The following is a 27,234-nucleotide window of genomic DNA, read 5'->3' as shown; positions in this document are numbered from 1 at the left end:
AACAAGTGAAAAAGTCTGTTTTGCAGTTGTGTTTGCCTTAGTGTTTACCTGATGAAAAAAGCTGTGACTAGTGGGAAAATAGGAATCCATTGACAGTACGCTACGCTGACTAGCAGCGTTGCGCTGGTGCTTCTCAGATTTACTATGAGATTCAAGTCTTGCGGCATGAAATGCACTTGATGCAAACTATCTCCGAAACCACTCATATTCGAGCCACTGAGAGTTGAATTTACACTTCTTCATTATGACAAATTCGCTTGCAAACTCTAAGCTAAGCGACAAACCCTTCCTCACTCACCTCTGGTGAAGCACGCAAAATGTCTTGTACGTAAACAAGACTACGTAACAACATCGAGTTGCAACTCAGTCTAAACAGCTATATTTTTTGATTATCTAAAAATCATCTAAAAATTTTATGCCTAGCAGAAAAATACACATATTCAAGACATTTTAATGGCCTTAAAATCATGAAACTCAAATTTCAGACTTTTAATTTCTGACTTTTTAATGATCCACAGGAACCCTGAAGAGTTCACATGAGTTTGGCTGTTAGCTGTATTGTTTGGTTAGAATGGCATTTTTGGTCGGCACATTGTTTAAATATAAGGTATTAGTATGCTTCCCCAGTAGTATAAGTAGAGCTGACAGCTGACTGAAGTTGTAAAGGTGCCACTTGAAATATGCTCCTATGTTAAGGGATTTTCACATGGGAGTCCTTTGCCTATTCATTTTCTGGCAGGCACGGAAACACGATTGGATCTGGCCCATCAGCAAAAAAACTACTGCATGCATACTTGAAATTATGATTAATTTATTCCGATAGTTATTAATAACCACTAGAACCCTTACCTAACATGCTCTTACTTCTGTTTATATGCAAAATCTGCAAAAGATTAAAAAAGTCAATAAAATGTTCTAACTAGCAAGCTAAATTGCAGGATTAAATGATTTATAAATCTGTCTACTCACATGTCCAAAAATTGCTTAATTCCCAGATATGTTTATATTTTGCTGAGGTAATGCATACACCTGTAAGTTAATGTCTATAACTCATAGTCGAACATTTATATATATGTATAAAGCCCTAGCTGTACTTAGAGTTTATTCAAGAATTCAGACATTTTATCCATTAAGCAGAGAGATATATGCAGAGCGGCGAGCCATCTGCCATGTGAAAATATTTTTTTACAATAGAGGCGTTTGTTTATCAAAAACTTATCATTTTAATACAGTGGGGTAAGCTCTACAGGTCAAAATCTCTCACATGTGCTCCTAAGCCAAAATTCTACTCATCTTTCCTCACAAATGCAAGCAAAATACTCAAACTATGGAACCCTGTTAGGGATCATGAAGCAACATGCAAAACAATACAGGGGCTTATAGTGTGTGATGATTAGTGATGTGCTATACGGGAAGTGCACTTTAAGTAAAATAACATGTAGCACAAGCCAATAAACACAGCATAGTTTGGGTAAATGTACTACAGGACATCTGGGTCAAATTAGCCAGTGACAAAAATAAACTATTCACAATAGCAAATTAAAAACTGTTGAAATCCTGGTGTTAAAATCTTTAAAGTGAAGGTGTTAAACACCATGCGTTATACACCTACTGCCAGTGCATACAGTGTGTCATATCATACACGTTAACGTTATCAACACTAAACTGTGTTAGTCTCACAGGCAAGAATTTGTCTCTGATGGTAGAAATATATTCAAAGTAATAAACTTCATACATAAATCCATCCATTTTCTATACCGCTTATCCTACAGGGGAACCTGGAGCCTATACCAGAGGGTACACCCTGGACAGGGTGCCAATCCATCGCAGGTCACAATCACATATACATTCACACACCCATTCATTTGGACATGCCAATCAGCCTACCATGCATGTTTTGGGACTGGCGAACAATGAGGAAACCCCTGCAGCACGGGGTGAACATGCAAACTCCACATACACAGGGCTGTGGCTGGAATTGAACTCCCAACGCTCTAAACTTCATAAATACAATGTTTATATGGTATTTAAATAAATGACTCACTAACAATATTTTAAGTGGTTCAGTAAATTTCAGCAATAACTAGCTAGCAAACACACAGTGTTTTCTAACAGAAAATTTACCGTAGCTAGATAACATTGTAAATATCTTTGAACATTTTTATTGTAGTAAGTTCAATAAGTGTTCAATTATTGACTAGTTAACTATGTAGCTAAATTTACAAGTCATAGAGTTAGTTAGCTAATTCTTTATGAATGGATAAATGTTGTGAAGGAGTTAGCATAAGGTGGAAGCGTATCTATGTTCCTCGGGTTTATATGGCACATAATGAACACATGGTGATTTAAAACTGGAGTCAGGCTTCAGCATAAGTGAGAGCTGAGACATGTCCATGCTTAACATTTTGTTCTTTACTGTGTTTTATAGGATAGGATACAGTATGGCATTTCTTCAGTTTAGTGTATACATTTCACTATTGTTCATGCACGGAGTTGAACTGCATGAATGTAGACTAACAGCTATTTTTAGAGCAGCATAAATGAGGGTTCAGCGTGTGCAACTTAGTTCATTTTTCAAGTTTATAACCTTCATATAACAAGTTTAAAAGTGTGGATGAAGAATGGATTTTAAACTAATGTATGTTGTTCTTCCTTTAAATGTGTCTTTGGTGTTTAAAGTTAAACAGTAATAAAGTTAATAGGGCCCTGGGAAAATCAGTCCTGACTATATAAAACCTTTGGAAAAGTTTACTTAATGTGTGTTAACAGAATATTGAACTGGGAAACATAGGACCCTGGGATCATAGAAATGACCCCCATAAGGTAGCTAGCATATAAGCATTCTACATAAAGACTGACAGTTTCTGTTCAAAAACATAATATGTTTGGTACTTTTTCAATGGCCTTTTTAAATGCTAGTTTAAAAAATATGTTTGAAAACTTGTTTTGGTGCTAAAAATAAACCACAGAGTGCAATCTGGATTACAGTACTAAACATCATGAAATGGATAAAATGACACTTTATAAAATATACAGTTTACCCATGACGGCAGTCAGACTCACTGAGATTACATTTCCCCCCATTCTGACCTGTATCTGCAGGATTTTATATATTGTGCTGTATTGATGTATTGCCATTGAATGGCTAATTATTGCATGAATGAGCAGGTGTACAGGTGTTCCTATTAAAGTGGTAGATGAGCGAATATTATAGGTTATGAATAGTAGATTATAGCACTGTGAATTATAACCACTTTTTTAGTTAATGCATTCTTAATGTTTTGACAATGTAAGTATTAAAATGTCTCCTGTGCAGATATTTTTAGAAAATTCTTGGCAGCAACATATAAAACAAACGTGACAGAAATGTGTTCATGAAAAGACAAACCGTAAATCTTACAGTGAAATTCACAGAATGTGGTAAATCAGAAAATGGCCAGACATTTGACTTTTACCATTCCAATAAAATTTTTGTGAGCTTTAGTTTTGAAACATGTTAAGATGCTTTAAGAATACTTGTCCTGATGCCTCCAAGAGCTTTTATATTCATATTTTCACTTCTAAGTGTCCCTGATTAGTTCCATATAAAGAAATGTATATGAGAGCCTTATTTATTGTTAGACATATCTATTTGTGGCTGTTGTCAAATATTGGAAAATGGAATTGTAATATTTAATTACATTGTGAGAATATTTGCACCTAGACTCAATTTGAATATTAGCCTAAATAGTGGCATTGGTGTTAGTGTTGAGTTCTTCTAGCACTGTAGTTTCCTTTCTCTGCATGATGAATGCATTTAAATAGTCTCATTACAGTATTTTTTGTGGAGCAATACTGAAGTAATATTAAAAAGTTAATTGCCTGCCATAACATATTATAGATTTAAAATCTCAAAAATAAAATAAAATCAGTCAGAGAATGAAACGGTGAAAAAGTTAACCTTTTTTTTTTAGCCTATCCATTACAGACACAGAGAAAAATACAAGCAGCTCAAGATAATCTAGACCATGGTTCTTAAAGTGGGGTCTGTGAAGCATAGCCAGGGGGTCTGTGATATTTTAATTTGGTTGCAACTGTGGAAATCACAGTCCACACTTTTTAAAGTTATATTCAGAATTAAAGTCTTATAGTTATTCGTTTATTTGGCTAGGCCGTTGAAATTAATTGGTTTTAATCCAAACCTCAATAACTCCAAAACAAGTCAGCCAATAAATAATGTCAACTTGAACTTTATGTGTTTTGTCGGTGGAAGGTTCAGGATTAGAAAGCTCTATGGCTCCGATAAATAGCTTATATATTATACACATTTAAATAATGTTCGTGACATAAATACTGAGGCGGGTATTTCACAGTTAATGGACTACAAAAATTTGAGAACCCTATAACAATCCAAACTGCATAAGATTGAAGCACGTCAAAATTATACCACACCATATCCATGTCTAAAGTATTTACATAAGAAATGCTGAGTGGTAAAATGTTATTGTGCAATAAAATGCTGCTGCGAATGCTTGTATACTGGTGGTGGTGGTGTGTGAGGAGGATTTTGGCCTCATCAGATAGAGCAGAGAACAAACAGTTGTTACAGAGACCCTTAAACCGCACTGTAGGACATCACTGAAGTGAGACACCAGTGTGGAAATAAAAATATTAAGGAAATGAGATCTTACAGCGCACTTCAAGGAACGTGGACTGGGAGCTCTGGCCTACAGCGTTGCTAGCCGTGCAGAGATACTGTCCAGCGTCGGTGTACTGTACGTACTTTAGTGTCAGAGAAGAGACACGGGCGTCACTGCGCACCACCACACTCCCGTCTTCACTCTACAGAGACACACAGACCAGCACAGGGTCAAATTCACTCTATATACTTTCAAACTAACACAATCGTATTCCTTGTACACTCACTGGCCACTTTAATCAGAAAACCTGTATATCCGCTTACTAATGCAACCGTCCAATCAGCCAATGAGCAAAATGCATTTTTCCAATCTTCAACTGTCCAGTTTTGGTCAGCTGTGCCCAGTTTTACCTCAGATTCCTATTTTTGGCTGGCAGCATTGGAATCTGATGTGGGCTTCTGCTAGTCAATTCGTCTCTACATTCAACGTGTTGTGACTTCTGATGCTTTTCTGCTCACTGTGGTTGTAAAGAGTGCTTGTTTAAGTTAGACTTCCTGTCGGCTCAAACAAGACTAGCAATTTTCCTTTGACTTTGCTCATCAACCTAGTATTTCCATCCTCAAAACTATTGTTTTTCACACCATTCTCTGTAAACTCTAGATACTGTTGTGCATGAAATCCCAAGACATCAGTGATTTTGTCTAAATAAACTCAAGCCAGCCCATCTGACACCAACAACATGCCAGGGTCAAAATCACCCTTTCTGATGTGTGAAGCTGCATGATTTTTTGCACTGTGCAGAGGACACATGATTGGCTGATAAGTGCATGAATGAGCAGGGGTACAGGTGTTCCTATTAATGTGGCCGGTGAGTGTTCAGGTACAGGTGTTCCTATTAATGTGGCCGGCGAGTTTTCACAGTAGCTTGTCAGCGGCTGAACAACAAACTTCTGTGCTTTACAAGGATTCTTTTGTATGACAGAAACCAGCGTTGCTTTGTTATTGCTTGAAAAGCCCTAAGTGTCAAGGTAAGGCACCCTGAAAAGACATAAGCAGTGACAGGGTGCAAGAAGCAGATATAAATAAAAGTAGTTGAGGGGTGCAAGCAGGATCCATCAATAATGCAGTCTGTAACTTAGGGAACCGTTTTAGAGTCGTGCGAATTCAGCAGACCCAATCCACTTAGGGCTCGCTGTGGTGCGTCACGACACGCGTACACACACAACCAAACATCCCACACTTGTGATTTCTTTTATAATGGAGATTTTTTTCATGAATCTCAATGAGATATAGTCACCATTTAAATTCCTGACTCTAACACACTTGGAAAGTAAAACCAGCCTCCAAAAATTGTGCAGGCGTTATGACTAGGGGAGTTGCAGTTTCAAATCTTAAGAACCTAGCATAAAAATATCACAGTTTCACAGTATTAATTAATCATTCGAAAACATACAAGCTGATGGTGAAAATTAAAAGGGGAAACATTATTTTGAAGCCTTTGTACAAAAGTTTTTTTTTTGCACATCGTTGTATATAACAACAACCAAAAGAGGAAAAAAAAACTACTTCTCATAATAGTTCCTTATTAGAAAGTGTTTCTGAGAATGGTTACTTAATAATAATAATAATAATAATAATAATAATAATAATAATAATAATAATTATTATTATTATTATAATTAAGTATTATTAATAATCTCTAATATTGTCAGTATTTATTATCACATTACAAGCTGAAAGAGAGAGTGGCTGTGAGGAAAGGCTGAACCAAAAAATAAAAAAATAAAAAAGTGTGCTTAGCCAGACTAGGTGGTTGTTTTATTTAGTTGTGGTCAGCACTGCCATGCTCCTCTGGGCATTTGATAGCTGTTTTGTATGATAAAGCTATAAACATGATAGGAGTGGCAGCAGAAGCAGCAATGTAACATGTTTATAACAATAGCAGAAGGGTTTTCTGTGCAGTCCACGTCCCCTGCAGCTAGAAACAAAGGATGATGTGGTACGATTTAGTCCAGAGAGAGAGGGTTGCAAAATCTTTGGGAAGTTACACAACCACTAGAGTTAGAAAGCATTGGGTAAAAAAAAAAACACAAACAAACAAAAAAAAAAGGTAGATGGTAATATACACAAATGTATCTTAATCTGTATTTAATTTGTACTTTATTGACAGTGAGATAAATCATACACCATGGCTAACCATAAAACCATGACACCGTAACAAGCATAATTAGTATATTAGTATAACAGGGGTGTCCAAAGTCTGTCCCCAGTGCCAAATGTGGCCCGTGGAGAGATGTTAACTGGCCTAATCCTTCTCTCTTAGAACACATGATAGGTGACCCAACAGCCAACACGGTGCAATTTTTCTTTTTACCTGACAGTGGCAGCAGACTGTGTTAACACAGCTAAATTAACAAAGCTAGAGCCTTTTTTTCTCCAACTACACCTTTAAATTAATTTACTGAACCATATTTAGTCACGGCTACACACAAAAAGCGCAAAGTTAACAGTTAGAAGGAGCGATTTCAAAGGAGCTCCAAACAAGCATACTTTTTCTTCAAGAGCCATAGCAAATGCATGTGTCTCGTATCACAAGAGACTGTTGTGGTAATTATCATTACCAAATCTCATTATCATGAGAGATTGTGAAACACATTATGGGCAATGCAAAAAAAATATTCAGAGGATGAAAGGGCAGAAAACCTAACAGCTAGAAGCTATCCAGGCAGAAGCAACTTTTTATCAGAACATTACTAGAGCTAATAAATGGCGATGCGTCCAACCACTAAACATGGAAAACCTTTCGTGAATTCTTGAAAGAGTCATTGGTCAATGTTATTTGTCTCGAAAAAAAAAAAGCGCAAATTTTTGAACATCAACTTGTGCGTCACTACAGCTGTCAGGTGATAACCTGCTGCAGTTATCCCCCTAAAATTAAATTCACTATATTAGCACTCTAAAATGATATTTTGGTCACAGGGCCTTGGTTATTTTGATGCGGTCTAATCTGGTCAAAAGGTTTGGACACTCCTGTAGTATAACAATTACAAAGAAGGCAGAAATCAGAAAGAGTTCTAAATTGGAGAGGATAAAATGGGATAGAGAAGAGATTTGGTGCAGTTATTCACAGGGCAGAAACAGAAGTGCACTAGGTGAATATGTTTTCTACAAGATGACACAGTCTCTCATACAGGCATTCAGCAAGCACAAACAAATGAACAGAAATCTCAGGCTGTAAAGTGTTGAAAGTTCTAAAATCATTGTACCTCCTCAAGTAGCACATTGATATTTCACATTATATATGCGTCTAAGCCAGCTTTCTCTCTCTATCACTGGGCTGTATGCTGCAATGGTCGACTGTGACAACTCTATTTGTGAACAATTCCAGTCGAAGAGGTGTGTCTGGGACTTTCATTATTTCACTGCTGTCTCTAGAGTCGCACTTACATAATGCACAGTCTCTTTTTAGCCAGAGATCAGCAGGTTACCCATCTGCTATATGCAACATAATTCAATCTACTCCCTAATGAGAAAGCTGAGCACTGCCCAGTCTGCTTACTGTTCCCGGAGTGGCCGGGCCGTGACCGCTGACCCTCAAGCCACTGGTCTAGCATGTTGCTGGACCACACAAGGCAGCAAGGGAGTCTAGCCACTGTACTCAGTCAGCCGTTTCTCCCATTCTTCTCAGACATAAAGCTCTAGTTATTCATTTGCAATGTGAGAACAGTGGCATATTAATGTTTCATGGTCATAGTTTTCAGCCGAGAAGCCTTGTTAATAATGCAGACCAGCCATTAGCCATTGCACATGCTGTTGGTTGTTCCACAATTTCCTTGCTTTGCTGGAAGAAATGTTCTAGAAAATAAAGTATTTTGCAAGGGGAACCACAAAAAAAAGCATAAAATATTCAGATAAAACGGCACTTGTCAAATTTTTGAAGAAATAAGTCAAGTAAAGAGGTATACTTGTACCAAACTGAAAGTTTTTTTGCGTGTTGCTTTATCACATTCACATAGAAAACAATAGCAAACACTATCACAATCAGTTTATTTCTTACAAACAGAATCCAGTATAAAACCAAGTAAACTCAATCTGTTCCAAATATCTAAAAAAAAAAAAAACAAAGGAAAAAAGTAAATAGAAATGTCTTATACAGAACCCGTGCCTAGTTTATATGTGGAGTTGAGGGTATAGAAGCTATACCTTGTGTTGTTCTGGTCGAGTCCAAGATGCCTGCAGAGAACAGAGACAGACAAAATGACAACAAAAATAGGCTTTTAAAATGGATCCTCAGTCATCGTTAAAGCATGCAACCCAGGAAAAAACAGACCACTAAATTAGTCCAGCAAGATGTGCTCATGATAAAAAAAGAAAAAGGGGGCCAAAAAAGAAAGGAAAATATTAGGCAAGGCAAATTATACTGTATCATTTCGTGCTTTTCTGCTCTACTTTGCCTTATTAATATTTGGAGCAAAGCGCATGAACAATTAACAGTCTACAGAAAAGGTTAAGTGTTCCTGAGGTTGAAAAGTTGGATAAAAAAAAAAACGGCAAAATGTTTCACTGCTTTTCTTATTTTTATTTTCACTTCAGATACAAATACAAAGAAACAAAGGCATGCTAATATTATAATATGGGTTAAAAGAATGGGAATGTGATGAACAGCCAAGGTTACTAGCAAGTGTAATGAAAATTGATACTCAAGCAGTGCTGCATTCCAATTACTGCCATTGCAAATAGTCTGGGTTTCATGTGTGTAGATGAAGATCTACGCAATCTAAATCACGTTCGCAAAAATGATGACATGCTCAACAAAAAAAGCAAATTTGTTATGATAATGGCAATCTGAGGCTGGTACTCGTGTGGCTTTCATGTTGCAAACTACATCCCAAGAGAGCTGACAGCCACATATAGTATCTAGCGCTGTTTATCGGGTAAACCATTCACAGCCGTTAACTGAGCCTCTGAATAGACCAAAAAAGATCTCCAATATAAGTCTGAAGGTACTGCAGACAGGATATATACTAAAGCTAAGGCCTACAGATATTTTTTTTAAAGCTGACATGGAAACAGAAGCTAAACCAGTAGGGTGGGTACGTTTATGCTACACACATTTTAATTATGTGTTCCAGGCATGTTATAGAACAATAATCAATGACGTATGATAATGTATTGTGTCACCACTCCAAAATGTGTCATTTTCTTACACCAAAGTGTTGTATTTCTCTTATACCGTGGTAATTTGCCAATGGTAACATTTTTATTCATTAAAAAATGACAAATTGTTATGTGTGCTGTAACATTAGAAGAGGACATTTTACATGATAACATAAAACTCACCAGCCTCTTTTTTCTCTCTGTTTACATTAATAAGACCAATCTGAACAATCAGATTTGAGAATTCAACAGCGCTACATTATATTAATGTGATTCCCCCGCTAGTTCTAATTTAAATGCTTCCATTAGCCTTTTCCATTTTCTTATTTTTCCACACCTTAAAATACTCATTTCAAATCATTTGTTGTTTCAGCTATATATGGTAGCAAGTTCAATGAGTTAACAATAAAGACTTTGTTATGCAGTATTGTTAGCTAGTCACCTTGGAACAGGTCCATGTGTTGAATGTGATTTAGCTAGTTTAGTTAGTAATGCAATCTTAAACTGTGTCATAGGTTTAGGAATTGGGTAAAAATTTTCCACTTTCCAGCAGTACACTAAATGTATAGTTTAAGTTTCTTATACTAGCAAGTCTACAACCCTTGGCAAAAATTATGGAATCACCACACTTAGAGGATGCTCACCCAACTTTTTTACTTTGTAGATATGACACAAAACATTTTTTTAGGGATGCACCGAATACCGAACGTGGTTTTTCGCATTTTTTTCCCATTTATTTTGCTAATTATTTCACTGCATACATTAAATACTCAAAATGTGATTTTTTACTATTTTGTCTTACTTTTCAAAGAAAAAAATCAATTACAAAACTACAAATTAAAAATATTTAACACTGAACATTTTTTAACATTCCAGCAGACAAAATAAATTACTAAATAAATTAGTAAAATAAAAAATCTTTTTATTTGGCCATCTTTGAGCCCCTCTTCTTGAACAGCCTATATTAGGCCTATTATTGACTGCTGAAAGAATGTAACGTACTCTGTACACCTACAACAAAAAGGTGTATTAAAAAGTGCATAGAAATGAGTGCAAAAAATTGGATGAACCCATAACAAATGAATAACTGTCCTAGACATAAGCCTACTTAAGTCAGCCACAGATGGACTGCGTGTGCTGGGACTGGGAGGAGGAACTTTCCTTTTCACTGCTGCCACCGTGTCTTTCTCGTACTCTGCATGCTGGCTTGATTTTAAATGCTAAATGAAACTTGTAGTGATATAAGTTATTGCAGATGCACCCCCTCTAGACAGTCTGCAAACAGCCATTTTTGCATCTTTCTTGGACACTTCCACTTCCACAAAATGCTTCCACACTGCCGACGTGTTTGCTGCATGCATAAAGCATGCGTACCTCTCACTCTATGCTGGTTGCTATTTGATCGCATCATCAAAAACATCATTGTTCGGTAAAATTTGCTCTGTCTTTTCACCGAAAGTCCTTTTTTTTTTTTTTTGCTAATTTCAGTTGCCGAACATTTGATGCATCCCTAATTTTTTTATTTAACTGCTGAACATTCTGACATGGACTTCACTAATGAAAAACTATATTCTATATCAAGCTAGTTAGAAACTTTCTCGATTAGCAGTTTCAGCTTTGCAGGATGGAACCTTTTCATGGACCAATTTTTTTAATTTCCACCATAAATTTTCAATGTGATTGAGATCCGGACTGTTTGCTGCCCATGTCATTGACTTGATACGCTTTTCCTGAAGAAAAGCTTTAACACTCTTTGTTCTGTGGCAAGATGCATCATCATCCTGAAAAATGACTTTATCATTACAAACCTATTTTCTATCAATGGAATAAGAAAAGTGTCCAAAATTTCAGTGTACACCTGCACATTGACTGTTGAGGTCTCCCCTAGTCCTTTACCTGACATGCAACCCCATATCATAAATGAGTGGGGAAATGTGATTGTTTTCTTCAGGCAGTCACCTTTACATGTTTCATTAGAACGGCACCAGACAACAATTCCCACATCATCTCCTTGGCCAGTGCAAATTCGTGAGTCATCACAGAATATCACTTTCATCTAATCATCCACACTTCACGATTATTCTCTTTAGCCCACTCTAGCCTTGTTTTCTTCTGTTTAGGTGTTAGTGCTGGTTTTCCACTGGATTTTCTTTACATAAATCCCATTTAATTCACCTGATTTCTTAGAGTTCTATCACAAACATTGACTCCTGTTTCTGCCCATTTGTTTTTCATTTGTTTTGTTGTGCATTTTCTATTTTCGAGGCATATCATTTTGAGGTTTCTATCCTGTTTGACGTTTATGACTTTATAGTTTTTGTTTATACTTGCACAAAATGGTTTGCCCTTAGTATTGACTATTTGTTTCAAAGTGTGTGGAATCCCATCTAGTGTGTATTTCTGCCTTCCTGGGATAGGCAACGTATCCACCGCAACCCTGAGCAGGATAAAGCAGTTAAAGCTGATGAATGAATAAACATGCATTTCAGTCCCCGCATGAGGCCTTTGTCATGTAAAATGACAAAAGCTCATTATATTAAAGCATGTTAGAGGATCCATGTGTGTACATATGACCCCAGCGCACTCCTTATGAGGGTATTTGGCAAATTTGGCTGGGCTATGGGTAGGAGTTGTTCAATAATGTACAGAAAATCTTAATTAATTAGAGGAACAGACAGCACCGTCTGGGCATCACAAAGACATCTGTAAACAAGCATGAAATATGAAATCAATACACGAGCACAGCAAGGAAGAAAATCTATGTGAGATTTAACAAGGTGAGGAAGAAATCAAGAATGTTCAGGAAGCTTGCATGCAGATGTGGATACCATCATCACTCATCTTGTATGAGGGGAGAGATGCAGTCATGCATTGCCAGTGATGTGGGGGTTGCTTCTGAGGTGCAGGGAATATTGCACACAGCAGAGTGGATGTCAGAAGCAGAGGAAGAACTGGATCAATAAGTTTATTTCATCAGACAGACCAGAGTAAGAGGATCCCTTCTCCCTTCTGGACTGTTCTGAGTGTTACATCACTTGTGTAAACAGACAGACCGACTGATTCACGACAGCGAACAAGAATCATCTGAACCTTCACTGTGTGAGCCACTTACCCAAGAAGATAATTGTTAGCAAAAAAATAAAAGCCCATAGGAACTACAGCACCTTGGAAATATCATTTCTGGGTGTCTTGCTCTTTTCAAAAGTATAATTTAGACATGTCTCTATCTTTTCAGAGCTATCTCCATCTCTGGCTAGATTTAATATTTAATGCCATGTGTCTGACTTCAGGCACTAATCTGTTTTACAGGTGAGTCATGGAAAAGTTGACTCAGAGGAGCACAGCAGAGATAGGAGGAAAAAAAATGCCCAAGGAGAAAGTGGCTCATGTATTAGCTCTTGTTCACACACAGAAACCCAGTTTCCTCTGCCTCTTGATGCATATACTCAAGGCTTTATTGCCCCAGAATTCTTCATCCCTACTGCCTTTACAGCCTTCTCATTTGTCAGGCACCCTTGTTAACTGGGCTAGGGCTGGAGAAATATGACATAGTTATAAACCATCTCATTTATTGCACCAAATAGCACAAATACAGCTGATGAGATACGAGCTAGCTCCTAGAGGGTGAGAAGAATATGCATTTTAAAAAGGTGGACGAAAGAAAAAAACAGACACATCTGATAGGTCATTTTTGTGCAAAAGTGTACCCAGGCATGTGATTTATTTATTTATTTATTTTAAAAGCTAAGTGAACGGGCAATCACATGCATCATGCAGAGCTTTCAGACAGTTTTAAAACACCATCATAAAAATCCATTTCATATGCACGTCATATTACTTATGAGAAACTTGGGAAGGCAAGCTGTGTTACTGTGCACAGGGTTTGACATGAGCTGAGCCATTGAAATCATGCTGAGAGAATAATGCTTAATTTTCCACCAACCCGGCCGATGATGAGTGCTTCAGTGAGCAGCACCACTTTAACCAACTGTGTAGGTGTTGTGCGTAGATTGGATGGCGAGCTTTAGAGACCACAGAGGAGTGACACGTTCAGCAAAATAATTAGCAGCGTGATGGCCACTTGCCTTTTGCAGTTAGCTTTTTTATTGCAAAACCAGACACATTTGTGGCCAAAAAAATATAAATAAAATCTAACCAGCAAATAGATAAATAAATAAATAAATAAACCACTGCTAATTATTTTTCTTTTCCCTATGAGCACAATGTGCCCTGTGTGTCCAAACAGGCTGATAAAAATGGTGCACATTCAGCCACTTGTCTAAATGACATCCTACAAACACATAACTGCATGACGGGAATGACGACGGGGTGGGAAATGGAAAAAAAAAGCACTTGGTAAGTCATATTGACCCTGTGATGATGGTGGAAAAAGACTTCAAGTGCCATGCAAGTGAGTCGCTTCAGATTTAAAACTGAGTCCGAGTTCAGCAGCAGTTTCAATCAGCACTGTTCTATTGTGGAGGCTGCTGCTATGACAAGACCTTTACATAGATATCTTTTTAATTTTCAGTCCATAATCCCTGATAAGATCGTGGCTTTAGGACTGTGCAAGAAAAATGAATTTCAGCAGCATGCACTAACTTTAGCAGACGCCTTGACTGATAGTTATCAGTGCTCTGGATAAAAACTGGGATTAATAAAACAGCTCGGATGATTTCGGTCGGCTTTCTAGAGATTCGAGTTACTGTACCTGCTGCTCTGATCTCATACCTGATAAATCCTCTTTAGATGCTCCTGTAGACAGAAACAAATCTTATGTGTAAAACAGCCAAAGGCAGCTCCAACCTCAGTATCCAGCGTGCATTTTAAGTTAGAGATGACTACGCTAGATCTGGGTCTTACTGGGAATTCATCAAAGATCAGCAGAAGAAAGGGTGAATACCTGTTCTCCCTCTGCAAATACGTGCGTACCAAAGCTCCACGTGATACTGGGTGTCGGGTCTCCTGTGGCTTCGCACGTCAACCTGATCTGCTCCTCCATCTCTGTAGTGGTCTGGTTTTCCAAGTATGTGATTTTGGGTTTCACTAACAACATGCAATTTTAGGGTTAGAATCACTTTTATTGAAGATAAACTCCCCGGCCTTGACTAACCCTGAGGAGCGCAAATAGTTACCAAAAACTCTGAGGCCGACTTCTTCTTCACTCATCCCAGCTTTGTTTCTGGCAATGCAGGTGTAATCTCCTTCATCTAGCTTCTTCACATCCATTATTGTGATCTCTGAGCCGTCTTCATTGAAGCTGTACTTAATCCCGCTCTCCAGAAGAACCTCACGCCGGAGAGAGCTATTGAATATAATATCTCAATATGTAGCCAAAAGCAAAACCAGCTGAAAATACTTAAATAATTTTTATGTAAAAAAATAAATAAATAAACATTTGTTTCCTAGTCGTTAAGTCACTTGAAATACCCCCCATTTTATTATGGTGGAAAGGAGGAAACAAGGGCTTTGAGATTGGGCGGCACTTTCTTGGCAATAGAAACACACCCATCACGCATCATCAAATAAGCAATAAATACAATACAACCCCCATCAGAAAACTGTGGACCAGATTTTTACACTTCCCTTGCAACCTCCCCAGGGAGCTCCACTCAGGAGACGAAAGCTGCCAAGAGAATAAGCATGCTTCAAAACTACTAATGATGTGCCCCTGCTTGTCCTCTACCATGTTGTGCACAAATGTTCTTTACTTTTATTCAGAGGATTTCTCGGCTTGCCTTTGATCTCTTAATCAGAACACACGCCCGCCATGGCGAGAAGTGGCTGGAAGCTGGATGGGGGATTTATGAATAGCCCTCTTTCATCAGGAGGATTCTGGGAGATAGTGAAGATGAGCTTACCGCATCCATGTGATTGTAGGTTCAGGGAAGCCGTCTGCATCACAGGCCAGCATGGCAGAGTGGCTTATGTCTGCGGTGGCGTTCACCTCGGCTTGTCGCACTCTGATAGTGGGAACAACTGAGGGAAATGGGGAAAAAAATGATAAACACAGAATATAGTGATAATCCACTTATTATTATGTTCTTTCAGAGCTGTATTCAAAGTTGAGTTGCGCTTGCAGATATCAGACATAACTACATGTTTAGTCACTATGTGGAGGTTGCATACGAATTACACACTTTAAAACACACCCATGTCTTATTACTCATGATTCTTGGACTTTGGACTTTTTCTTGTACAATTTTGGCTTGAGCCAGAAGTCCAGCACTGTCTGAAAATTTGACGTAACTGCAACATTCCACACTGAAATTTATGCTCTGGGCTGTACAAATACTAACCCCCCGCCCAAACCCCCCCCCCCCCCCCCCCCCGCAAAAAAAAAAAAAAAAACACTACAGAATACAATCAGAAGCATATATAAAAATATAACCTATTATTAAATAAGTAAATATTAAAACGTGACCATGTAAAATAATAGTCAACAAAAACAAATTGCCCACATAGGGATAGGCCAGCATTTTAATCAGAGACACTGATTATCTGGAGGACTGAATATTTAACGCATATAATTATAAACAATGTTTACAGCGATTAACATGATAATTATAACTAGGTATATTTTTGCAGCAATACTGTATATTGCCAGTATACTTTCTTGTCATTTATATCGTTATGAATTGCCGGAAGGAACCATGGACTTCAATGCCCAGCAGCCACTGCACCTCTGCATCACAGTCACATGATCACCCACACCAGTTAACAAGCACCTGTGCGTATTTATTCAGGGTTTGTACCACACTCGGGGTCTGGCTTTGCTTGTCCCTGGTTGTCATGTTATGCTTTCGCTTGTCCTAAGTATTAGTTTATGTTTAGTTTCCTTGCTCACGTTTGCTTAGTGTGTTTTGTGTTTGGTTTGAACGCTTATTAAACTTTGAATCCACAAGTGCATCCACCTCCGTAAATATATCACATCATATTTGTCTGTTGTATCATTTTTATTTTTACATTTTTAAATTGTCTCTTACTTTTATATTTGGTTATATTACATTTGACAGGAGAAAACGCCACTTCTTTAGCAGTCCGTATTTTCTAGCCCTCATTTTTTTCAGGCTTAAATGCAAGTAGCAGTGGTGTAGAAGTTTTCGAAAAACCCCAGCTCAGACGTTTCTACTCAAGAAACAGAGCTTCATTTTAAGAATTTGTAGAGCAATTTACAGCAATAGTGACTCTCTTCACAGAGCTACAATGGAAATCTGCAGGGCATAGGGCGTGTAGATATACTGTATGCTTTAAGCTTGCGCTATAAATGTCTTTTTGTGTGATGTGTGTTTAGTGACACCTCTTAAAATGCTGCACTTACAAAATGCTTCCAGTCTAATGCGGCCCATAAATATTATTGTGTATTTTTAGTGCTGAAGAGTTCAGCTGGAAATGGGAGTTAGAGTAATAGTCTTTCACTGTTGAGATATAATGTGAAAAAAAGAAGAGCCCGACTTCCTTCTGCATCCTTATGAAATAGAATATCAAACTGAAACAAAACATCCTCTGTAAACATATAATATATGGAGCACACAGCACTTATTGCTAAACAGAAATCTCTCCTCTTTTTTTGTATTTGCTTTGCTTTGTCTGTGTGTTCTGTTATGTGAGGTCAACGTTTATTGTAGACTTTTTTATATAGAAGACTCAGCAGTAAATTCCTCCATTCAGACCAAATCATTATAATGAGAGTCTGGGTTGAACAGCGTGGCACTGGGATGTGACAAACAGCAATTTAGCACAAAACCGCAAACCTTTTAAAGTGCAAATAAAAGCACTGAGAGCTCACCGTTTACTACAACTCTGATATCACGGAAATCAATCTCTCCTCGAGCCATAATGCGGGCCTCACAGGTGTACACTCCTTCATCTGCCTTTCTGATCCCTCTGATCTGCAGGTGGTTATTGTCCAAATTCTTGAACCGAACTGAAAAAGCAGATTTTACACACACAAAAAAAAAAAACATGGACCAACCAAACACTGAGTCAAAATACTCCTATTTGCTTTTCAGGTAATTAAACTTAATTGTAGTAACAGCTTATCTTAAGAGAATACCAGTCATGCAATGAATTACGGTCTCTGTCAATAATTCATTATCGGCTTTGTTATCTTTTCTGGTTTAGAATAAAACAGCGAAATAATAGTACAAACAATAGCACTAGAGACTTCAGCCGCTTTCCCGGATGACTGGAGAAAAAAATAGCATGTAAGGCATTAAATGTGACATTAAAAATCAAAATAAATTATTGCAGTTATTGGAAATAACAAAAAGCAGGTCATACCATCTTTGTCAAACTGGATTTTTGCCCTTTTGTGTTTCCACATGATAGTGGGTGGTGGGGAGCTAATCACATCACATACGATGATGGCGTCATCCCCCTCAGTAAACTCCTGGGGTGATGTAACATTTTTGAAGGTAATCTTTTCTGCAGGAGAACAAATACACACAATTATATGACACTAACAGCTTTAAATAGATGTTCAGATAAAAATGTTTTCAAATAAAAAACAAGATTTGTACCTCACCAATGTGAATACTGGGCTATATCATCAGATTTAATCATGCACTGTATGGACAATTTAGTTTTAGTTTTACAGGGAAGAACGCTACTTTTACAGTATGGCTACTTTTGCATTATAGAGATAATATTCGAAAAGATTAAATTATGAAAATGTATGGACTATATAAATAAGAAGTGAAAAAGTAATTTTCCTAGCAGTTATCCCATATTTGAATTCCCACCTGTACACACACATCTGCTATCAGGAGGATCCCAACCCAGTTAAGCGGATTTGTGTGTCTATTTCTATTAATATTGCTGATATTGTTTATAACTGGGGACTAGGATGATTTATAGTGAGGATTATATAATAAATTTTACAAAAGGGTCCTTGAAGACAGAGTGAGTAGAGAGAAAGGCTGAAATCTTGGATCTAGGAGAGCTGAAGTGGCCGTACGGTATATTTTCACGTTCACTGTGGCCTCAGCCTGCTGGTCTCCGCTGGTGGCTACACACTTGTACGTGCCGGCATTGTCAATGATAGCATTGTAGATAGTGAGCGTAGAGGATGTCTCGTCATTGCGGATCACTGTGATGTCCTGCCTACTGGATTCAATCTTCTCGCCGCTCGGTGAGAACCAGTCGATTCCCTTCACTGCACCGACAACTGCACCACAGCAAAAGGCATGATGTTAAAACCCAACACAATTAACACAACTCATGCAAACTAATTCATCATCCTATATTAAACTCAATGAACTGTGATAAACATCGTTCCTCTAAAACAAATGTTGCCAGAATGTCCATATGTCAGAAAAGCATGAAATGGGCGTAAATCACGCCTGATGGCAAATAATATTTTAAATCTGTAGTTTCAACAGCACCAAATCACTGAACCAGAAGACAAAATTTTTGATAATGGTTCAGTTAATGAGAGCAATTACCAGACAGATTTCGAAACTCAAGACATGGACTGTAGCAAATCACTGAGAGACAACGTGTAGCACAAAGATCACTTAAGCCAAAATCTAAATAGTTTTACATGGAGATGTGGGACAATGTAATTATTACCGGAGAATCTTTGGGATTCAAATTCACCATATTTTACCAGCTATAAACTGACTAGGAAAAATAACCCTAGGTAATATACTCTGTATATCCCATTTGAATTGAGATGTCGTTAAAGATTATATTCTTTCAGAAATTAGGTTTTACTTCACTATAAAGACACTCGAGGAACTGTGCACGCTTTTCTATCATCTCCCGCCAAAACTAAAATAAAACAACCAAAACGAAAGTACTGACCAAGTTTAAATGAACTTTACTTGACACATCCTGGGGTTTTAGGTAAGTGATTGAGTTCCTAGCACAGGCCTACAGACATATTATGGTCATTTGATCATATCCGCCAACACTATCATGTGTTTATCATGACCGCCAACACTATCAGTTTGTAGTAAGTTGTATATAGTATATAATGCGCATGGAGTTTTTAGCATGACACTATGTGTACATTGTGAAGACACTCACTTCTCTGTGATTTATAACTTATCCTGTGTAAATTGATCACACCTACTAGAGATGTCCTCCAGCAACATCAGCTACTTAATATACAAACATACTGTACATCAAGAAATCTTCCATCCATACATTTTCTATACTGCTTAATCTACAGGGCAACGGGGAACATGGAGCCTATCCCAGGTAGCCTAGACGGGCTGCCAATCCATCACAGGGCACAATCACATGCACATTCACACACCCATTCATACACTATGGACACTTTTGGACATGCCATGTCTTTGGACTGGAAACCAGAGTACCCGGAGGAAACCCCCGCAGCATGGGAAGAACATGCAAACTCCGCATATGGCGGAAATCGAACCCCCAACCCTGGAGGTGTGAGGCGAACGTGCTTACCACTAAGCCACCACGCGCCCTCGAGAAATCTTATATTATATATAATAGTAATTTTAGAGAGAGAGAAAAAACTAATGTCTTGTCAAGGGAAAAATGTGCAAACGTACCTTCACACAAGAAAAACTTGGACTCTCCGACGCTTACTTCTCCTTGTGCAGGCATAATGCTCACTTGTAGAGAGGCTGTAGAAAGAAGAACAGATTCTACATAAGTTGTGATTTTTACATAACTGTGTGGTGGTCTGGGAAAACCTTTCAAGTGGTCAACTTTCCTGAACTGAAACATGTTTCTGTATGTATTTCAATCAGAAGTAAAGTTCCAGCATTTACCTCCAAAATTGAAAATGGAGAAAATTACATTTCAAGATTTCATTCTAATTCCAACCAATTCTATGATTAAAACCTACTCTATTTATGAAAAAAAATAATAATAATGAGTTTACACCATCATTTGTTAAACAGAATACATTTCTTGTAATTAAAGTCTTTATTAGGCAATTAAAACATTTTTTTTTTTAATTGTCTGTTATCTGTACAGAATGTGTAAGCACTCTTCTCTGTTTTGAGGATGATGTGATGGTGCATCCGATTACAAACTGAATTAATTAGGCATATGTTTATTTTTCTATCCAAAAACTACACAAATCAGGGGTTAAGCAGACTGACTGCATTTGTTAAATTGGCTTTTTACCAAACAAAACCTTTGCAGGCAGACAACCAAGGAAATGGGCCTCTTTAATCAAGCTGGATACAAACAGATTTATTGTATTCCTACTCGTGCTCCTGAGTGTGTGTAAATTTATGCATAAGAAGGCTAACTATTGTAAACCTCAACTAATCGGCTTCAAATCATATAAAACGCAATGAGTTACTGCACCTTTATATGTGGATTACTCTATGAAGTTTTAATTGCTTATATACGTATGTTACACAAATTTAATAAAACTTTTGTGAAACCCAGTTTGGTGTCAAATCCAATTGTTTACAGGTGATTGGCATTCAACAACATACACACATGAATACAAAGAAAATTTGTATTTTCTGAAACTTTTGTAAATCAAGCGGAAATTTTTGGCTCAGTTTGACTTACGCAAACATTAACACAACTTGAGTAAGAAATAATCAGAAAGATTGACAAATGAAGCCCAATGTTAGAAAGTAGCCTTAATAAAAACATTTCCATACCATTTTGGTAAAATATACTTGAGACTGTATTAGTGACAGAAAAACATTTGGTCAAAACCTGATTTTTCCAAAAATTTTGGCTGTTTTCCAGAATTCAGAAACAGAGACATCAGCCATGTTGTTTTTTTTTCACAGACCACCACACAATTGTCTAATTAGACCTGATTGCATTCATCGGTCAGATGAATGAAGTCGGTCATGCAGACACATCAGCAAACATGACAGGTGTTTGTTGATATCATCAAGTCACTGTGTCATAAACTTTTAATCACTTTTCCCAGTCAAGAGTTTTGAATAATGAAAGCTGCATAACTATTTGTTTCTTTTAAATTAAGCCACAAATAATGTTGCACAAATGTAGCTTTTTTTGTTATTCTAGAAAACTTGTGAGAAGCATCAATGAAAATGTCAAACCAATCACAAAAAAATCACACTGAATACTGTTTGTCGAAGCACAATTAACACATTTTTACAACATTTATGGAATATTATTACATTCATTCATCTTCAGTAAGCACTTTATCCAGGTCAAGGTTGATTTGGAGTCTATTCTGGGAACATTTTGGATGAGGTGGGGAGACGCCCTAGATTGTCCATTACAGGGCACAATGCACGCACACACACATTCCCACACTCAATCATACCTAGGGGCAATTTAGCATAGCCAATTCACCTACTGGGATGTTTTCAGGAGGTGGGAAGAAGCTTTAAAACCCAGATGAAACCCACACACAGGGAAAACATGCAAAACTCTGCACAAACAGTAGCCCCAGATCTAGTTGAACTGGGGACTTTGGAGGCAGCAACACTACCCGCTATACCACCATGCTGCATTTACAAAAGTTCAAAATATATGACTATTTCATTAAAAAAAAAATCTAAATTGGCTAAATAAATCTGAAAACAAGGGGGGAAAAAAGCAGAATTCATTTAAAAATGATGAATGATATGCACTGACTTATAGTAGAAGCCTGCAGGCTATACAGTGAAAGACACACTGCAGAGAAATATAAAGCCAGGCAAGAGCAAATTCAGATCAATATTTCAATCAAAGCTAAATAAAATCCGGTCAGGCCTGGCTCAGACCTGTGCAGACAGTGTAACATTTTTCATTTCTTGGTTTGACCCAAAGAGACATTTGTGAAATAAGTAAAGGGGAACAGTGGGGGAACATGATCTGTGCCCAGGTGGGTGCTCAGTGGCTTTTAGACTTTGAGAGTAATTTAATAAAGCATATGAAGGGGAGGCTGGGCCAACTACAATTAAATCAGCACATTCGGTCAATACTGCTGCTAATGTGCTGTTTTTATGGAAAAGCCATTTATTGTGCCTTGACACAACAGTTATTAGTCAGACACATAGTACTGCCTGTACAAATGAATATACGAAGGCTTTTGGAAAAACACTATCATATTAGATTGTCATTAATTATTTCTGTGAGCCTTCTTCATTTAAATCTGGACATTTTATTGGATAGAGGATATGGAAATGACAGCACTGGTCTACAGCCCTGACTTTGAGTGACTGAGAAGTCAGACCCTCATAAACTAAACATATCTCTGTTCAATTTTGTTGTAAATACCATAACATGACATGTAGACATTTGTCAATATATATATATTTTTTAATGGAACTTATTACTGCTGAGGGTATGAATTTTATATATATATATATATATATATATATATATATATATATATATATATATATATATATATTTTTTTTTTTAAAGGTGTTCGCTGTTGTTATGCAACTGCTTTCGTTAGCAATGAAACTGGAAGGTCTATAATGAGTTTTGATTGCTAAGGGGTGGGCCTAAAGTTTTTGCCAACTCGCTTACTTACCCACTCACTATCTCATTTACTCACTAGTTCGGTGACTCACCCTCTCAACTCACTCAGTGATTCAGTGACCCACCCACTCACCTACTCACTCACGCACTCACTTATTGATACACTGGGTCACCCACTCACTGACTCACCCACTCAATTCACTCCCCGACTCGGTGCCTCACCCACTCACTGTCTCACTCATTCACTTACTCATTCACTCATCCACTCACCTCACTCAATGTCTCACCCACTCAATTCACTCTGATTTGGTGACTCACCAATTCACTGTATCACTCACTTACTGACAAAATGAATTACTTACTGACTCACAGACTGACTCACTCACCCAATCACGCACTGCCTAATTTACTCACTTTATATTGCATCTATTATTTACTAATATCAACAACATTCACTCAGTCTGTGTAGTAAGGGTAAAAGCTTTTGAATAGCTACAAACATATGGGCTTAAATGACTTTTGAATATAAAACAGATTTTTCGATTTAAGTGACAACAGTCATTGACTCTCAGTAACTAAACAAGACCAAATTGGTATTATAGATAATCAAGCTGTCATTTATACACAGTATACGGATGGAATAAAACATGATGGGACCATGCTGCTATAGGATTAAGTTACCACCCCAGAGATGACTATTTTCTAATAACAACATTTTCTGAAGTATTTTATTCCTCTTATACCACAGAAATTTTCCAACAATTAGAATTTCTAATTTATCATAGAATGTCATCATTTTTATCCATTTATAATTACAATTAATGCTGTAGAATGTCTGTAGGGGGAAAATCTCCTTATTGTTAATTATGGAGCAACTGCCTTACAAGTTATCTCTATAGAAAGAATATTTTAGAACAAACACATTAATATAAAGCTGTGATATGCTGGCACTCCTGTCAGAGCTGCAGTTATAGAAATGTGGGCTTTCTGTCCAATCAGATTTGAGAATTCAAAAGCAATCATATAAGCAGAAAGATATACCAGTTTTAGATATTTTAATTGTTTCACTCTTATCACAAGGATGCTGTTGCAATTTGAGCAAAGCCTGGCCTCATTTATCTCATCCAGACATACTCAGCCTCCCCAATATGCAGTTCAGACCTGTGGAGATGAGTAGTACTTTGCATCATCAGCACTGTGTCCTTGTTATTCAGCAAATGCTGTCAGTGTGTAACATGAGTTATATTTATTAGATAACAAAAATGTTAAATGTTGTGTTTTAAACACCAGGATATAAACCAAAGACCATTTCTGGTTCACTTGTGCTCATGGAAATAAAAGGTTAAAAAAAAAAGTTTCTTTTAAGGAAAGTGTCTCTGGAGTTTACTGCAAACATATTAAAAGGAAAACTGAATTGCTAACACATATTATAGAAACAATCTAGTTTGCCAGACCTCCCTTGAGCCAAAATCATGCAAAATTCCATAATACTAAAAACATTAATTATGTATATTAATCCCAATTATGTGCTCATCGAAATAGGCTAGGGAGACTGCAGAATACAGCATCAACTCATCAGACTGTCACCACAGGTGACTGAAGGACTTCTGGGAATTAATTAGTACATACTCATTGTATTTCCTTGATGATTAATACTTTATAATACATACTGAAGGAATTTCAGTTTTATTTGAAATCTCCCCTAATTGGCCGATGCCATGCCATTTGTTGATTGTTTACTGCTGCTTCTGAGTCTCAACATAGGTCAGATAAACCATTAAAAATCTTAACATACTTAATGCATATATTACAATATCCTCTATTTATATTTAGGAATATACTGGAAACTAGGGCTGCAACTAACGATTATTTTCATAATTGATTAATTGGCTGATAATGTTTTTGATTACACATGAATGCCCCATGCACAAAAGAGCACTGATAATGAAACTACAGTCCTAAATTAATAATAAAATATCACTGTCACTGCACCTTATGGTTTCTGTTACTAACTGCCTTTAGTCATATTGTTTTGCTTATGTTTACTTTGATCGTAACATTTTAATTTAACATTACAGATCTTACTTGCACTACACTGTTTATCACCGCGTGAGGAGCAACTCGGCCTTGTTACTAATAGATCACTGTATCACACAAATAGCATATAATGACAATAAACTTGAATTAAACTAAACCTTTTAATCAACTCGCACCAATTTCCACAACGTCTTGCAGACCATGTAGCATTTTGGATATAAACATAAGTTTGTGCTCGTGCATCACTGCTGTCGTGTGTCCATGCAACACAAGCTCCGCTTAGTAAATTCTGATCTTCTTCGCGGAATTTAATATAAAATGCTCCCCTTCCTTTTTTCCACTGTCACTTGATGATTACACCTCCATCTGATGGTTACAGGTCATGTGCCATGGACTGGAAAACGGCTTATTCTTCTGGTTAGTAAAAACTGTTAGTTTTCCATTTGAGATGATACTACCCCTTCTAATATTGATATACTAGACGGTAGAGTACATAGTGCATAGTGTAAGTGTATAGTATGTCATTTGGGACACAACTTTTATATTTACACTCCGATGCGTGTTTTTGGAACAGAAGTAATGCAATGAGTAAATGTACCCCGTGCCGTGCGCAGACCAACTAATTGATAATAACATTCGTTGACAGCGATTTTCATAATCGATTATTATAGATTTTATTGATTACTTGTTGCAGCTCTACTGGAAACATAAAACCATATTTCCATTTGGGTCCATAAGACATAATAGATCAGATTTAAAGATTAGAAAAGTAACAGCAAAGACTTTTGATTTGAAAGATACAAAAATAATGTTAAAATTCTTTAACAACAGAATGAAAAAAGAAAGAAAGAAAGACAACAGGACAAATGGAACTACTTTTAGCACTAGCTCACTTACATTGTTTATTTGATAAAGTTCATGTGTCTAATGTGGTAAAAGCAGTAACATTTGATAGTCTAAGATGATCAATCCACATAACGCAGGCTATAGTGTACATTACCAATTGTAGCTGCTGAACCCTGCTGAGAAACGTTCCTGTAAGAACTCCAGGACTGTAGCTAGACTGGACTCCAGGACTGTAGCTAGGGTTACTGATGATCCTCATATCACGAGACAAAAAGTCGCCACTTGAGAGCATACAATTTTCTTGTGGATGGTGATCTAGCGTTCAACATGGTCTCTACAACCTCGGTTGAGAGACCGGAATCTATGAGCTGGTGCCCCTCAGGGGCCAGACCCACAGTTTCCATAGTTCCAGCCGAGGGTGATAAATCAACCCTCTGGCTTGAGACAGTAGATCCCTGTGAATCTACTACTGGAGAGCCGTCTAGCATGGATATTATCTCAGAGAACCATATTCGAGCTGGCCAATGAGGTGCCATTAGCAGCATATGTAGATGGTCTTGGAGAACTCCCGTTAGAACTTGTGGGAGCAGAGCGATCGGGGGAAAGGTGTACAAACGTGACCTTGGCCACGTGTGTACCATGGCGTCCAGCCCCACTGGTACTGGAGGAGAGAGGTCGAACCACAGCAGGCAGCGTGTTGTCCCATGGGTGCCTCTCTGCCGCGTGAACGGCACGATATGACAAGCCGTTGGCTTGGTCGCCCAAAGAGACAAATCCATGGCATGGCGAAGCTCCGCCACTGCCTCAGGCCCAATTTCCTCCCCGCTGTCAAGCTCATTCAACAGATCTGCTTGGTAGGCCTGTACCACTGCCATTGTATGCAGTGACCCACGAGCGAGATCTGCCACAGCACAGGCTTTGCCAACCAGTGCGAGGTAGCCTTACATGGCTTGAATAACAAAGCTGGCCCCCTTAAATTCCCTGCTGTCGATGGAGAGAGGTAGCTCGCAAGCATGTCCTCCACCTTTGGCATAGCCAAATACCTGTACTGTTCATTCCCCATGATGGCCAAATAATCAGCTGTTGCGGGGTTATAAATATAGCTGGTATATGGTTTTCCCCAGAAGCACGTCATGCACTTCATCATGCACTTCTGGATAAAAGGGGAGTTTTCTGT

At 37.7% G+C, this 27,234-nt stretch overlaps 1 protein-coding gene across 1 annotated transcript in view; it reads right to left on the bottom strand.

Annotated features, from left to right (window-relative positions):
- The window catches only part of ncam1b (neural cell adhesion molecule 1b), a 111,032-nt gene that overhangs the window by 36,777 nt on the left and 47,021 nt on the right, over positions 1-27,234 (bottom strand). Inside the window, exons 2-11 of the mRNA XM_053646495.1 lie at positions 20,306-20,380; positions 18,736-18,945; positions 18,060-18,203; positions 17,566-17,703; positions 15,638-15,755; positions 14,912-15,081; positions 14,680-14,822; positions 14,508-14,531; positions 8,823-8,852; positions 4,671-4,821 (exon numbers count right to left, since the gene is read on the bottom strand). Coding sequence (XP_053502470.1) covers positions 4,671-4,821; positions 8,823-8,852; positions 14,508-14,531; positions 14,680-14,822; positions 14,912-15,081; positions 15,638-15,755; positions 17,566-17,703; positions 18,060-18,203; positions 18,736-18,945; positions 20,306-20,380 — 1,203 coding nt within the window. The remainder of the gene's footprint in view (positions 1-4,670; positions 4,822-8,822; positions 8,853-14,507; positions 14,532-14,679; positions 14,823-14,911; positions 15,082-15,637; positions 15,756-17,565; positions 17,704-18,059; positions 18,204-18,735; positions 18,946-20,305; positions 20,381-27,234) is intronic.

Source organism: Ictalurus furcatus, chromosome 17 (genome assembly GCF_023375685.1).
Source record: "Ictalurus furcatus strain D&B chromosome 17, Billie_1.0, whole genome shotgun sequence".
NCBI classification, from domain to species: Eukaryota; Metazoa; Chordata; class Actinopteri; order Siluriformes; family Ictaluridae; genus Ictalurus; species Ictalurus furcatus.
This window is presented reverse-complemented; position numbering and strand designations above follow the sequence as displayed.